Source organism: Cucumis sativus, chromosome 4 (genome assembly GCF_000004075.3).
Source record: "Cucumis sativus cultivar 9930 chromosome 4, Cucumber_9930_V3, whole genome shotgun sequence".
Taxonomy (NCBI): Eukaryota; Viridiplantae; Streptophyta; class Magnoliopsida; order Cucurbitales; family Cucurbitaceae; genus Cucumis; species Cucumis sativus.
The window spans coordinates 11,471,948-11,488,774 of record NC_026658.2 but is presented as its reverse complement, the minus strand read 5'-3'; the positions used below and the strand labels follow the sequence as shown (position 1 = coordinate 11,488,774).

Sequence of the window (16,827 nt, the reverse complement as noted above, 5' to 3'; positions counted from 1 at the left end):
GAACAAGTGTGCTATCAGCTCGACAGAACATAGTTTTGTAGTGGGGATGAAGGTGGCGTACTTCGAGAACCAATTGATTATAACCAAGATGCCTCAAAGTCGTTCACCTTTGGGATGTGTAATAAAATCCATGGATTTCGCACATTCAGGGAATTTCAATGTGTTCGACTGACTTTCCAAAGTTAGTTGAAGCTGTAGGATTTCGGACAAACACTTTTGGCCAAACAAAGAGCGGAAAACTCCACACTTCCCTAATCCTACTCTTCCAGCTCCTTGGCTCATACAGCCTCTACGATCTCTAAATACTGATAGGCCCATGGTAGTGAAGGTGTACACCCGTAGGCACAAGAAAGGATTCAGGAGAGGAGGATGGGAAGCTGTATTTGTTGGTCTGAATGTTGCTAGTTAAGGGGGCCATGAGTCTTTTATGCTTTCATATAAATGCTATTATGATTGTTTGGGGAGGGTATGTTTTGGCATAGCTTGTATCAGGTTTCTTAGAATAATTGGGAGAGCTAGAGAAGCTTCTGATTCCTTCCCTCCATTATTGATAAATAAAATTGAGGTTAAGGCTTATCATATACATACCTAGTCATTGAACTTCTCCATATTCCTTAAGAGGCATATCTTGCTTGGCTTATTTGGCTGGCTCTACTCATGTAGGATTTCAAAAGGCGAATCTGACATCCTGCCAAAAATGATTAATCAGTTTCTTTAACTGTTGAACTTTTAGGTTGTATACTAGCAAGCACATGAAGTTTAGGGATTCAATCTTTATATTATTTTTAAGAGTTATTCAATATCCCTACCTAAAATAGACAAATGAAGCTTGAAACTACCCATAATATTAATGTTGTTGTTTAATTATGACATTTTGTGATCGGTCTTTCTAACTTACGAATATCCATCTTCTGATATGTGTTCACATGCATATTTTATGGATGTAGATTTTATAGTATTTCTTTATTTATTTTATATGGCATTAGTTGTATACTTTTTTTATAAAATATTAATATAAATATTAAACCACCGATTCACCAAAATGTTTAAGCTGGTGGTTGAAAGAAAATTCAATTATAGCCTTAAGCTTAAGCTACTTTGGTGGACTAGAAAGTATAATCTTAGAAACACTCAATCTGATCAAGTTCTCTGAAGCAAGAATTAAAGTTCGGAAAAATCTTTGCGGATTCTTACCAGCAACTATAGAATTAAAGAGTGAGAACTGAGGAAATTTTTCCCTTAATTTTGGGGATTTTGAACCCTTAGAAGCTCCTGTAATAATCCAATTTGATCTATTTCAAAGTGATTTTTCCAATCCTATTGATTTATGTAGAATAAATTCAGTGATTTTAGATGAAGGGCTCCAAAGTGATGGTCTCCCAGATACCTGAATTTTCTCAAACAGAATGCCCCATCCATCTCAAGAAATCCTTTCGAAGCACTTAGGAAGTTGGGTGAGGAAGAAGAAAACCTTGTTCGACCGGAAAAAATAATTTTCAGAAGGCAAAGAGAGAAAAACATACCTCGAAAGAAGAAAAGGCAGGCACCCAGCATTTTATTATCTAAAAAAATAGCTCACCTAGCTCTCCCAAACCAGATTTTTTCAAACTTAATGTATCTGCAGATATTTTAAAAGCTGACACACAGATGGTAGGCCCCAAGAATTTTATTAATCAGAATTCCAATGGCTTTTGGTATTCTGACGAATTGGAGGAAGAATCAGAGTCCTCTCCTCCATCAAGGAACTTCACTTGCGGGCCATCTCCTGTTTTCAGTTCTCAACCAAAATTACCAGCCTCTCCCAAGACTAAAATATCCTCTGCAATGAAAGCTATTCCAATTCATGCCAGAAATTTTTCTAAGCACCTCAAGACCTATACCAAAGGGAGAACTTCTTTTCGCAACATTTGGATGAGCTTGGCTAATTCTGATTTATTAGAGGAAAGTTGTGTGAAGATACAAATTCCAAATTCAGTTGGCAAAAGGTCAGTACTGCCTTCCTCCTTAAGTAATAAATTTTCTCAATCCTCCTCCAAACTTTCTGGTTCATTCTTTAATTTTGTGCAAGATACTTCTTGTCTCAAAAAAGTTAAGAACCTAGAAGATGAATTCATGGAAGTTGATCAGTCACCAGTGTAAGTAGTGCAGAATTTGAACCAGTTGAGGAAGAAATAATTCAATCAGAGAAAGAGAAACAAGAGGACAGTGACTCTTTCGGTTCAGATTTTATTAAATTGTTTTCCTCCCCATAAAAAGAAATTTTGTGCAGATCAGCAAGTATCCTTCCCCCTCAAGAGTTGGTTCCTTTCTTGGCAGCATGTGAAACTGAATTGATATAAGGCAGAGGTAGCAAAGATGGAGATTATATCATGGAACACTAGAGGATTCATGGGCCATTCGAAACAATTGGCTATTAAATATCTTTTGAAGAAAGCTAATCTAGATAGAGCATTGATTCCGGAGACCAAAAGAGAAGAGATTGCCATTTATATTATAAAGGCACTATGGAGTTCAAAAGGAATTGGTTGGGTCTTTGTTTGAAGCTAGTGGCAGATTAAGAGTTTTGCTGATTATGTGGATAAATATAAGTTGTCAATTATTGAAGTTCGGTCAAGAGAAGGAAGGTCATTACAGTGTGGCTTATAAGTTGTTTCAACATTAATTTATAAGTTGTTTGGAAAGGTTCTCGCAGAAAGATTAAAGAAAGTCAGGCCAGGTATTTCTTTGTAAGACCTCCTATTATCTATACCTATGAAAGGAAGGGTAGAAAGGGAAATTCCTTAGCAACCAATGATGAGAGAATAATGGGAGAGGATCCTGCAGGTGGGGCCCACCAGGAGGGATGAGAGAGAGAGGTATAAATATGTAATGTTGGGGTAGGGGAGGCTAGGTGTTTTTTGGTTATTTCAAGGAGAGTAAAGGCTATTGTAGCCTGAGGGTATCCAGCCCCGTTATTCTTCCATTGGCTCGTAGTTGTGTTTAGGCTGGAAATTGTTGTGAACCTTCTAGATCTAAAAGGGCATAGTTTCTTATTCTACTGCCTGTTTACTTTTAGTTAAACATCAAAATCAATTCTTATATTTGAGTTGGATTGTATCATGCTCTTCCTTTTCAGTTTTTTCTATCCTGATGGTGGGTAGTGGTTGTTAAGACAACCATTAAGCTAATTTGGGTTGCAGGCTTACTTTTCCCATTTTACGTGTAAAATGGCTCAAGCTCACTAATGAAAGATATTTGTTGGCTAGCTAGTGTTTTTATCCTCGATTTCCTTCTTCCCCTAATACATTATGTTATGGAATTTGTTAGATACCTAGATTAGTATAGGGTTGGGGTATAAGGGTAATTAGAGTTATTGTGTAAGTGTGGTTACTAGTAGTTATTATGTAAGTGTGGTAACTAGGCTGGTTACATGTTATTATAAATGGAGGGAGGGTAAGTGGGGAGAATTCTGGGGAGTGATATAAGGCTTGGGTGAGAGTACTCAAGAGGGAGGGTTCCAATGCTTTATACTTGGTTTTATCTTGTATTTTCTTATAGTTACATTATAATAAATTCAGATCTTGTTCTTGTTAGGAAGCATATGTCTCCAATATTATTTAAATACAGTAGAAGAATTAAAAAGGGTAATATTGACCCACACGAGAATATAGGAGAGATTATAGGAGGAGAGAATATTGGAGGAGATCTTTCCCATTAGTTTGTTAGTAAAGCAAAATAAAAGGGAGGAAAGAGGAGGGAGAAAGGGGACAAAATATTCCAAAGAAGTAGAGGCTGCCGTCTTTCATGCTCGGGAGAAGTAGAGGGTCCAAGTCAAGTTCTTTTTATTGTTTGTTTTGGTCATTTTCATGGTTGCAGTTTGTTCTTAGTTTTTCTTGTTCTTTGTTGTGATCCTCACTGGAGTGTGCCTTTAGGAAGTAGATGTGAGTGATTTTTTATTCTCTATACTGTAATTCGTTGAGGTAATTCAATAAAGTAAGATGCACTTGCCGTATATTTACAGTATCTTAACAAATTGGTATCAAAGCGATTTTACTTGGGAGAACGATAGAGCAGCACAAAAACGGATCGAAGAGAAGTTGGAGACCTCTGATAAGGAAATATCAGGGATACAAGTTCAGTTACACAAGTTGCTGGCAATTGAAGAAAACTTGTTATGCTTGCCAAAAAGCATCGAAAGACTAGTCATCTAGTTGGAAAAACAAGAAGGTTGCTAAATGCATCAAATGAATAGCAGAAGGATAATTCGACAATCTCCGAAAGAATGGAAGGATCATCGAGCAAAGGACAAACGATTGAGAGTATCATCGAAGGTGGAGGTAAGACATTGAAGGAAATCAAGGTAGAAGGTAAAACAAACAAGTTTGAAATGGATGAAAACTCGAACGATCATAGCAAATTCAAGAAGGTTGAAATGCCTGTGTTCAGTGGCACTGATCTGGATTGTGTTTATTTAGAACGGATTGGAATCTTCAGGTCCATAAATCGATGGATTCCAAGAAGTTGCTAAATCCATAGAAGAATCGAGGAAAACATGATTGCAACGGTTATACAACGAAGGTGAAGAGGATGGCAAAGAGTGACCAAGAAGAAACTATAGAGGAAGGTCGACGAGGATTACCTGTGAGGCTCGAAATGAAGACTCGAGTGAAGAAAAATTTGTTGCTCAAAGAAACACAAAATGGCTGGTTGCAATGGAGAAAGAAGAAGCCGACAGTTGCCGGTCTACAGAGGCTCGAGAAGGTGGTCTGGAATAGGGGTGAATCACGTGACGAGGAAGAAGTTGTTGCACACATGATGGTGCCAATGACGTGGTAGAAATTGGTAGGAAAGAGGATTAAGACAAAAGTAACAATCTTGGGTTTTACTATTTCAAGTGGGCTTCAACTTACTCTAAATAAGCTTCAACTTATTCTAAATAAAACATTGGGGGCACATCATTTTGTAGATGAAATGGGTGGAGAGTTCCAAAAATAGGAGGGAAGAAAAACGTGTATGTAGGTGGGTCCTAGGAATGAAACCGGCGGCAGTATGATTTTGGTCTTGACGCAACACTTTGATTATGGCCTAGCCCAATAGAGATGAAGAGTTTGAAAATTAAACACTTGTTGGTGATATGCAAAGGGTTAACTAAGACAATGTGTTTTGGAAAAGGAAAATTCAAGTACATTGGGCTGCTTTGTGGGCTGAAGTCAATGGACCTTATTGGAATCGAGAGTTTTTCAAAGCCGAAGGGGAGGATTTCTTTTTCAACATTGAAGAGCAGAATGCTGGGGATTGTTTGCAATTAAAAAGAGAAAAAAAGAGAAAGGGGCCTTGATCATGTTTGTAAGCACACCTTGAGGACAAGGTGTTTTGAAGGATCGGGTAATGTTAGATACCTAGATTAGTATAAGGTTAGGGGTATAAGGGTAATTAGATATTTAGAAAGTTACTAGTAGTTATTATGTAAGTGTGGTTACATCTTATTATAAATTGAGGGAGGGTAAGTGAGGGGAGAATTCTGGGGAGTGATTTAGGGCTTGGGTGAGAGTACTCAAGAGGGAGGTTCCAAGTGCCTTATACTTGGTTTTATCTTGTATTTTCTTATACTTCATTATAATAAATTAAGATCTTGTTCTTGTTAGGAAGTATCCTAATAGAATTCCTCTAGAAGGTCTCATGTTAGCGAATGATAATCTGCGTTAAGTGTGTATTTGTAGGAGTTCTTCTCCCGGGCATCTATGGTTGATATTCTTTACCTTTCAATATATCAAAGCCAAGGATTCTTTTGCATTTCTCTATGCTTTTTCTTTACCCATTTATGCTTTTTTCAGTTATATTTGAGAGTAGTATTTCATTTCTTTCATGTGAAATGTTGAACTTCAGTAGTGTGGAGAGTGGAACGTAATATCTTACCTTTTATATTAGTAAACTTGATTTTAAGCAATGTGTTTTTGAAGATTTTATGTTGTAGAATGTTTTTTGTTCTTCACGCTACTGTTCTTAACTTTATTTTCTCCTGTTAATGTTCTCAATGATTATCGAGCATATGCATTACCATGTGGCTTCAAGCGTGTCAGTGTGCTCTTGCTCATAATTTTTACTATATCTTGTTACTAAAATTGCAAGTTAATTGCAAATTACTCAGAGCTTGGATTTTCTCCTCCAGTTGGTTAAAGGAAAGCTACCGGGAAGGTAGATTTGTTGGTAAGTTCGAATGGCTTGCTAGTATCAAAGCGTAATGTATTTTCTTCCACTTATGTTTTTCATCCTACCTAATTTTTGTGATTGATTAATTCCTTATTGATCTGTAGACGAGTTGCCTTACATACTAAATGATGATGACTACATATCGAAGTATCGAGCCAGCCTAAAAGCTACAGTTCTCAGGGCAAAAGCATGTCCTGGAGCTTTATTTGAAGGGTATAATGTTTGCATATCAGCTCACGCTCAACCACCACCTAAAACTCTATCCTTGATACTCAAGTCAGCCGGTGGAAATGTAAGTTCTCTGTTATTGTACAAATCTCGAGTACTAGGTTTGGTTCTCTATATTACATATACAACCACTATAATATGGCTATCCTCCCATCTAATGAAGATGTGAAGTTCTCAACAAACAAGCACGTATATGAATTCTAGACATGGGTCAATAAATCATAGACATGGTGACGTGCCATTTTTTTCTAAAAAATATAGGATAGCGCTAGAACACAGTTTTAATATATATAATTTAAAAAGTATGTATCATATTTATATAGAAATTCAAAGTCAATAAGTTTATGTATTTATATGCTTAAAAATAAGCTTGTCCTTCACTCAAAACTTATTCAAAGCCAAGAGTTTAATATGTGTGTGTGACCAATCTTGACCTTTATTACATTGGAATACTTGTTGTCTAACACATCTACTGTACTAACTAGTGTTCAACACGTGTTCTCCGAGTGTTCCATACATATTGTTTATTGATACACTAGCCAAACTTGAGTGTATGTGCTTCTTAAGTCTTTAATATTTATGTTTGTTTTGATCCTAGGAATTGAGCATGTAATGTAAAAAGTCTATGCACAAGGGGTCATATGGCCATCTCCGTGTTTCTTTAATTATCAAATTTGTTCAAGTTTTTAATTGTCTCTATATCGAAATCTGGAGTTATTTTTTGTGATTTGGTGTACAAATACATACATCCATGTTTCTAATTATGATTAGATTGTTTTCTTGTCGCAACATTTTATTGTTTAGCTTGTCTTTGATCTTGAACTTACTAAAATAACATATTTTCAAAATTAATTACTGTAATAGTTAAACAAAAGATTCTTTCCCTTAGAACTTTTAAAGTTTGTCTAGTTACCTCTTAAACCTTTCAATTGTTTAATAGGTCTTTCAATTTTATGTTTTAAGTGTCTATAAATTTTGATTTTTTTTTATTTAATAGATATAAATCTGAAGAAATGAATAAAGTAGATTTGTAAGTTTAAAATAGTTTAAAAGTTGAGAAATTAAATTTGTAGTTGAAAAAGTTGGAGTAAATAGTTTGTGTTAAGTCGGGTTGTGATATTTTATTTATTTATTTTAATAATAGAAGAGAGGGAGACGAAAACTGCTAACTGAAGGGAGAAGAAGCGGTGGCTGACTTTGTATATTTCTCCTTTCTTTTCAAATTGAGAAAATTTCTTTGCAATTCACTTTGAAAAGGAAATGAATATTTCTCCCTCAGACTTATCTCTCTCTTCTTTTCAATTTATTTTCAATTTTTCTGTGTGCTTCTCACAGTGTATGCATAATCTCTCTTTCATTTTGATCTTCATCTCCATTTCAAATATCTCCCACACAAAGAACAAAGAAATGAGTAAAGTAACTGAGAGAGCATTTTGTTTTTCCCTTCATATGGTTGGTTACTTTTTGTCAATTAAATGAAAAGTGAAGAATAAGATAAGATTTTCTTTACCCATTTGCCATCATCATCAAAGCTATTTACCTCATTTTTGTTCACACACACACAACTTCATTTTGTTGGATTACACTCATTTGAGAAAATAGCAAAATTTTATTAGAAGAATAGCAAACATGAGCATTTCACGTGTTTTGAATTTTCATTAACCCTAAAATCCCCTCGCCTGCTTTTTAGTTAAACTGTAACTAATTTTGAAATATGCAAAATTTTAGCATAAATATTGATTTTCTCCTACATTATCTTAACACACTTTTTTTTCTCCAAATATTGGATTTGTATCAAATCTTTATTTTCAAATTTTACTTTATCCAAATTTTCATTTTTCAAAATTTCATCGTTATTCTACTTTTATTTTTTTATTTCATATATATATTTATAATATTTAATCTTATTTTTTCTCTTTTCCTATTCATCTTCTTCCTTTCTCTTCCTCTTCAACCTACGGCCACACCACCATCTCTTTTCTTCCTTCTCTTTTCCTTCTCCAATCAACTTCACCACCGTCTTCCACCTACACCGAACGTCAAGCAAATTTTGTCCTATCGTCGCATCACCGTTAGCCCGAGTCACTCCGGTTCCGTCACGCCATGTATGTTTAGATCTGAATTGTTTGGTTATTTGTTGCACCGATCCGTCTCCGTTAGAATTTGATTCTCCACAATTTGGGTAAGTTATGGAATTTACATATAGAGTGAATTGAATGGATTAAATTGTTTGTGGAAGTGATTGATTTCTCTTCAATTATGTTTAGGTCGGTTCGTTGCACTTTAGTTTGAAAAAGAAGCTTAAGTAAGGTTATAAGGTAAGGAATTCTCTACTACTGGACTTGCCTATAGTTTTGAATTGTGCTGTCTGTATAGTTACCTCCGATTGAGTAAAGATGTTGAAACGATATATATATGTATGGATGTAGACTTGGTGTTGAATGTATGCTGTGAATGACTGAAAAAAAAAATATACATGGATTGATGTAGACTTGATGTTGAATGCATATTGTGATTGTCTGGGAATACATATATATATGTATGGATGTAGACAGGACGACAATTGTAGATTGTGTTTGTATGGAATGTGGATGTGAACTTGTGATTGTCGTTTAGATTGGGTGTAGGTTATACTAAAGTATGGTTGCGTACTGATGAATTGAGGGGTGTTATGACTATATAGTTTGATTGACTGATGTATTGATATGTTACTGGCGGACATTGGGCTAAAGTGAGATAGGTTGACTATTAGGGTGTTAAGTGAAAGGATTATATGTTGAAGTAGCTGGATTGTACTATGAATTAGTGTTAAGATGTTTAGAATGGATTGAGGGGAAAATTGTTAGATTTCTATTGGGTAGTTACCTTGCAGGTGTCCTACGGGATCACCACCTGATATGTTCATCCTTCGATAGCACTAGACTGATATGTGCATCCTTCGGGAGCATTAGACTAATATGTGTTTCTGCGAAACACTAGACTGATTTATGCGTCCTTTGAGGCGTTAGACTGATTATGTGTATCCTATGGGATCACAAGACTGTGACTGTGCAGGGTACCCCAATAGGAAGTTAACAGTTTCTTTTTCCCCTAACGGGACCAATAGCGGGTCTCTTATTGGGTATGTTTATACTCATCCTTTCATGTTTAACTATTTCAGGCAAAGGTAACAAATGAGGTAGACCGACGAGGGACAAGAAGGAGACGTGATTGCCATAAGGGAAGGTCCTTCAAATGCTTCCGCTTTATGTTTCTTGTTTTTCCTTTGTACATGAGGTTGTTTAAAAATTTTGTGATGGAACTGAGTTTACAAACTGTTGTTTTGTGAATAGTACTTTTAAAGTTTTGGTTATTTGAAATAGGGCCCAAACTTAAGTTTGTTTTCTTTGATCGTATGATTTCAAGTGAATTTTACTATATTTTGTGTCAATCAAGGTCTCTTTGTCAAAATTAATGACTTCAACTTAGTTAGAAAAGTTGGGTCGTTACAACAAATTTTAAGTATTAATGTAAGAATTATGTACTTCATTATAAAGGTCGATAGTTTAAAGTTTTTGACGATAATTTACATGGAATTACAGGATCAGTTACCACTATCAATAGAATCACTTACAAATATTAACACGATCGTGTACCGATAACAAGACGATTGTTTACACTATTCAATACGATCACCAATATCATATGATCGTGTACCCATGTCAACACGATAATTTATTTTAATCAATATTATCATTTACCGTTGTTAAATGGTCGTTTATCACGGTTAATAGGATCGTTTAATGTATATTATTTCATTGCACGATCGTTTACTTATTCTTGCATTGTGTTTAGTATTATCATTTTGTACATTTTATTCTTTTATTCAGTAATAAATGTATATCTATGTCTATCTATTTCTTTCTATCACAATTAAATACTTAATTTTATTTTATTTATTTTTTTTACAGATTATAATGTCTTTTCCTATTGTTGTTTTTTACGGAGGTCAATGGAATGGATGTAATATTTATGAGAATTACTTAGTTGCTGAAATTTTGGTAGGTGTCCGAGTCAGCTTTAATTCTCTAGTTGATTTAATATGTGAACAGATTCAATTGGATGGATAAGTAGAATTATCTGTTTTACTTGATTTTGGTAAAAGCAAGGTCCAACTGTGGTGCCAGTAAAGAAAGACAATGATGTGGCTTGGTATTTATCTTTTGCTAAAGATGCAACTAATATACATCCATTAGTTGCTCATGTAACTGTTGATTTTTTTTAGAAGGTCTTCTTCTTCTTAGAGAACTACCTGTAGCTACCATGCTTAGTTCAATTAGAGATGTATTGCAAAAGTGGTTTGATGAAAGAAGTAAAGCTACTTTTACAATGAAGAGTTGTTTGACTTCTTGGGCTGAGAACGTGTTGCATTTAGAATAACATGAAAAGTCAAGAATTTTATTGGTAAGGTTTTTTTTTTTTTTTTTTAATGTTTGTATCTCAGGTAGATATAAATAGACTGCTATTTTTGTCCATCCGATAGAGAAATATAACAATTTATGTGTGCTTGTTTCAGATAGATAGAGATAGATAGCTATCAATGTCTATTTGTCTCTATTTGTGCATGCTTTTTTTTTTTTAATTTTTCTATATTTGTTTTATGTATTAGGTTGATCCAATTAGTATGACTGAATAGAAAGTAATGGATGATACAAAATGATAATGTGATTTATTTATATTGGTTCTAATTTGAAATATTCAAATTTACTTTGGAAATTAGTATAATTAGTATAATATATAATGATACATTATAATATAAAGTTTATATGTTAATGAAACTTTATTATATAAATTTAATTTTAGATAAAGTTCAAAATTAATTTATGAGAGATAAAATATTTGAATGAGTTCAAATATTAATTTAATGTGGATTTGTTTCATATTAAAACTATTAATTATGAGATAAAGTTATATTTGAATATGATTCAAATTTAACTTAAGTTAAATATAAAATATTTAATTTAGTTATTAATTAATTGAAGAATTAATTAATAGTTTAGTTTAATATTATTTAATTAAATTTGATTTAATTAAATTAATATAAAACTATGAGGTATTGGAGAGATATTCATTCAATAAGATTTAAATGAAATATTAATTAAATATGATTTAATTAATTATTAACTAATTGATTAATGGTTAATTAGTTAGTTGATTTGAAACTTCTATTAATTTAATATTTTTTAAGTTAATAGAATCCTATGATTTTCTCCTACCCCGTCTCCTACTCAATGAAAGAAAGAGAGTTATAAATATGTAGAAGAAAAACAGCTTTTCTTAACCAAAATAAAATCGATGATTTTCTTTTCTGCAAAATAGATTGTAACGACCTAATTTTTCGAATTAAGCTGAAGTTATTACTTTAAGACTAGATTCGTCCTTTAACCATAAGACTTTATAATTTAAAAAAATATATTTTTTAACAACATTAAAGAGTTTTTATTCGGGCTCTATTTCAAATAAAATTTTGAAAGTGTAAAAGTATCGATAATAAAGAAAGTTCAAGAACATAAAAGTCGTTCAATCATGAAACCCAAAACAGTCTCAATTACTAAAGAAAACCAAAATAAAAAAAAATATAAAGTAGAAGCAATTTGAAGGACATTTCCCTATGGCAGTTTCGCGGAAAAAGATTAAACATAAAAGGGTGAGTATAAACATACCCAGTAAGGGACCCACTACTGATCCTGTTAGAAGAAAAATAAAATTGTTAACTTCCTATTGGAGGTGCCCTGCACTTTAAAAGTCTTGTGATCATGTAGGAATACACATAATCAGTCCAATGCCCTAAAGGACACAAATATTAGTCTAGTGCTCTGCAGAAAGCACATGTCAGTCTAGTGCTCTCGAAGAATGCACATGTCAGTCTATTGCTCTCGAAGAATGCACATGTCATTCTAGTGCTCTCGAAGAATGCACAACAGGTGGTGATCCTGTAGGACACCTGCAAGGCACACTACCCAATCGACAAAGCTAACAATTTTCCCTTAGTCCATTATAAACATTTAATCAATCCATTCCTAGTATAGTCAAACTACTCCATCATATCATCAATCCAACTTAACACACTTACGTTCAATCTATTCAATCTATCACAAAATCAGTTGATACTATAACAACACACCAGACAGTCAAGATATATATATATACATAACACCTTTCTCAGTTTACAAATACATTATCCATCGTATCTACTTCTATACCAGTAAGTTTACAAACACTAACTGTTGAGTTTCTACAGTAGATTCTTGAAGATGTGACTCTTGAACAGATGGATTCTCATGGATGATCACATGTTTGTTATTTTGATGGTCATCATTCTTGTCCAGATTGTGATGACTAGAATCATCACGAAGATCATCATACATGTTGTTAATATCATCAAACAATTGATTCTGATTCTAGTATAGAAAGAAAAAAGGATAATAAAAAAAAATAGTTACAAAATGATCGTGTATCCTTAAGCAAACAATCGTGTAGAATATCTAAACGGTTGTTTTACCAAGGGTGATCGATATTTTAGATGGGATATGCGATCGTTCATATGTGATATGTGATCGTGTAAAGATATATCAAACCTTTGTTCTGTCAGAAGTCGTGCTAAGAAGAGTTGAAAGCTTGTAATAAGATCCATCAAAACTGAAAGATTTTACATCAACACGTTCCTGACACAGTAATGCAGTATCAATGAGCATCAAATTACGTGAGATACGTATTAGAAAATATCTAACTGCTCAGTTAATTTTTTATGGACATCAAATCACCTTTTTTCAAGCTTAAGGAAGGAAATGTCGGCACTATATATGTCAGAGTTGTGCATTGCAATGGAAGTGCCAACACGAGGTGATACATGTGTGTCTTTCTGGGATGTAAATGCCACTCCCCGACTAGGACCAACATAGTCTTAGGGAGAAAGCATGCTAGGAATTGGAGTTGTGTCCTCAATTTCTTCAAGGGACTTGAGCATTTCTTCTTACACTAGAATGTCTCCTGTTCAGAGAGTTTATAGGATTTCTCAAGGCCATTTTTGCATACTTAACAGCTCTTGACAACGGTAGAGAGTCTAACTCTACACTTTCAGGGGGTTCCAACTCCACCACTCGCTGAGCCAAAGATAGAGACGAATCATTAATGATCCAGTAAGCAACATGAAACCTTGTAATTTTGGGGTCAACGGTAGTCCCTCCCATTACTAGCTCAACACTCAAACGGAGTCTCCTGTATAAAATATAAAATAATACAGACACAAATAGTGAATGAAATCTTGTGACGTAACAAACACAAATTTTAGGTATACTGCAATTTGACTAAATATTGAACAAGAAAACCCAAGGGAATACACAAAAATCCAACGTTTTTAGGGGTCAATTTGGAAAATGGCAAAACTACTTTTTCTTTTCAATTTTAGCAAACAACATTTTTTGCGCGTGCATGGTATTTTATAAAATACCAAAATATTCACCTTCTCCAACTATAATTATTTTGTTTTTACGTTATAATTAATTTATGTTATGTATTTATCAACTTTTAATTAATTTTTACTTGAAATAGATACATCAACTCATATCATAACTTTTCTCTTAAAATCTCAGGACTCAATTAATTAATTCAACATTTTAATAACATTATTCAATCTTATTAATTTCAAAATAATCTAATTGAATTTGAATTTCAAAATAACCAAATTGAATTTCAAAATTACAAAATTATTATTTTTTAGAATTTGAGAATCTCAACGATAGATTTTATATTAAAATAACCTTATCTCAAAATAATTTTAATGACTTGAATATCAAGATAATTAAATTATTATTTTAAAATTGGAAGAAAAGCACAAAAAGCGCACACGCCCACTCACGTACACACGCACGCGCGCGTATACGCACACACACGCACACGCACACGCACAAAAGCGCACACGTGGACACTCACACCCACGCACACGTAGACACACACACCCACGCACACGTGGACACGCGCATACGCACACACGTACGCACTCACGCACACGCACGCACACACGCACATATGCACAAAGATGTATAAATGAATTAAAATTAAAAAATAACTACAATAATTATGTTTAGAAAGACTTTTAAACCATGTTCATTTGACTTAATAACGTTAATTAAATTATAATTTCTATCAATATTGGTTTAAAAGTGTCATTAGTGTAATTATTTCAATATAATGCAGTCTTATCCAATTTTACGAACAAAAAACAAGTCGAATATGTACCAGTAGATGACACTCTTTGTCATAAGAGATATAGCAACGTTTTTATGGGTCATTTTGAAAAATGGCAAAACTACTTTTTCTTTTAAATTTTAGCAAATAGAATTTTTTACACGTGTCCATGATATTTTATAAAATACCAAAATATTCACCTTCTCAAACAGTAATTATTTCGTTTCTACGTTGTAATTAATTTATGTTATGCATTTATTAGCTTTTAATTATTTTTTACCTGAAAAAGATACATCCTTTTTTCTTAATATCTCGGGACTCAACTAATTGATTCAAGATTTTAATTTTATTCAATCTTACTAATTTCAAAATAACCTAATTAAATTTCAATTTCAAAATAACAAAATTATTATTTTTCGAAATTTGAGAATCTCAACGATAGATTTTGTATCAAAAATAACTTTAATTGAATTTCAAAATTAAAAAATATTAACTTGTTCGCACACAAGCACACAAGCACACGTGCACAACGCACGCACACGCACGCACACACACCCATCCACACACGCACACGCACACGCACATATGCACACACGCACAAAGATGTGTAAATTAATTAAAGTTAAAAAACAAATACATTAATTATGTTTAGAAAGAGTTTTAAACCATGTTCATTTGACTTAATAACATTGATTAAATTATAATTTCTATCAATATTGGCTTAAAAGTGTCATTCGTGTAATTATTTCAATATAATGCGGTCTTATCCAATTTTACCAACAAAAAACAAATCGAATATGGATCAGTAGATCTACACTCTTTGTCATAAGAGACATAACAACGTTTTTAGGGGTCATTTTGAAAAATGACAAAACTACTTTTTCCTTTGAATTTTAGCAACTAGCATTTTTTGCACGTGCATGGTATTTTATAAAATACCAAAATATCAACATTCTTCAACTGTAATTATTTCGTCTCTACATTGTAATTAATTTATGTTATGCATTTCTCAGCTTTTAATTATCTTTTACTTGAAATAGATACATCAACTCATATCATAATATTTTTCTTAATATCTCGAGACTCAACTAATTAATTCAACATATTAATAACTTTATTCAATCATACTAATTTCAAAATAACCTAATTGAATTTGAATTTCAAAATAACAAAATTGAATTTCAAAATAACAAAATTATTATTTTTCGGAATTTGAGAGTCTCAACGATAGATTTTGTATTAAAATAACCTTAATTGAATTTCAAAATTAAAAAATATCAACCTGTTCACTATCTTTATCTCAAAATAACATTAATGCCTTAAATATCAAGATAATTAAATTATTATTTTAAAATTGGAAGAAACTCAACATTAAAAAATATTAACTTGTTCGGACACAAGCATAGAAGCACTGCGCACACACGTACACATGCACACTTACACACACGCGCGCACACGCACACCTACACACAGACACCCACAGACGCACGAACCCACGCACACACACATGCACACGCGCACGCATGCACACACACACCTATCCACACGCACACAAGCACACACACATGCACAAACGCACACACGTGTACGCACAAACCTTATCTCAAAATAGTTCCTATTTTTGCTGACAGTTTATTTTTTGCCATCGATAGAGGATCTTCCAATAGACCTACGTGACGGTGTGTGTTGACAGCTTAATTTTGTTGGCAAAAGAAAAGTTGATTAGTTTTTGAAGATTTACTGACGATATTTGTCATCGACAAAGGGTAAATTTCTTGTAGTGCATGTACATCAAACATATCAAATTTGTTAAGTGTACCAATGAAGTATAACAAGTTTATTAGTGGTGTATCACGTGTATCAAACTTATAAGTGAAGTCTTTAAGTGTATCAACGTCTCAGGGGTATCAAGTGTATCAAGAAGAATCAAGTGTAACGAGAAGTATTATGTGGAACGAGAAGTATTATGTGTATGAAGATGTTTCAAGTGTGTATCAAAAAGTATCGAGTGTATCAATGAGTACCGAGTGCATGAATTGTATCTATCAAATGTATCAAGTGTATCAGTAAGAAGTATCAAGTGTATCAAGGGGTATTAGGTGTATCAGACGTGTATAAGGTGTATCAAATATACATCAATAACGAGGGCATTTGTGACATTTTACCTCTTGATGTGTGAGTTGG

The 16,827-nt window shown here is 33.3% G+C and overlaps 1 protein-coding gene and 2 long non-coding RNA genes across 3 annotated transcripts; 2 read left to right on the top strand and 1 right to left on the bottom strand.

Moving 5' to 3' along the window:
- Nucleotides 1-5,980: 5,980 nt before the first annotated feature.
- On the top strand, nucleotides 5,981-7,107 carry LOC116403488 (mediator of DNA damage checkpoint protein 1-like). Its single transcript, XM_031884684.1, has 2 exons — nucleotides 5,981-6,186; nucleotides 6,294-7,107. The coding sequence occupies exons 1-2, from the start codon at nucleotides 6,039-6,041 to the stop codon at nucleotides 6,584-6,586; spliced, it is 441 nt and encodes a 146-aa protein (XP_031740544.1). The 5' UTR covers nucleotides 5,981-6,038; the 3' UTR covers nucleotides 6,587-7,107.
- A 1,242-nt stretch (nucleotides 7,108-8,349) lies between these two features.
- Nucleotides 8,350-9,805, top strand: LOC116403517. The gene is made up of 3 exons (XR_004216296.1): nucleotides 8,350-8,599; nucleotides 8,685-8,735; nucleotides 9,578-9,805. It is a non-coding gene; the product is annotated as an uncharacterized LOC116403517 (long non-coding RNA).
- Nucleotides 9,806-12,503: 2,698 nt separating this feature from the next.
- Nucleotides 12,504-13,345, bottom strand: LOC116403311. The gene is made up of 2 exons (XR_004216001.1): nucleotides 13,035-13,345; nucleotides 12,504-12,795 (listed from the first exon to the last, which is right to left on the bottom strand). It is a non-coding gene; the product is annotated as an uncharacterized LOC116403311 (long non-coding RNA).
- Nucleotides 13,346-16,827: the final 3,482 nt, after the last annotated feature.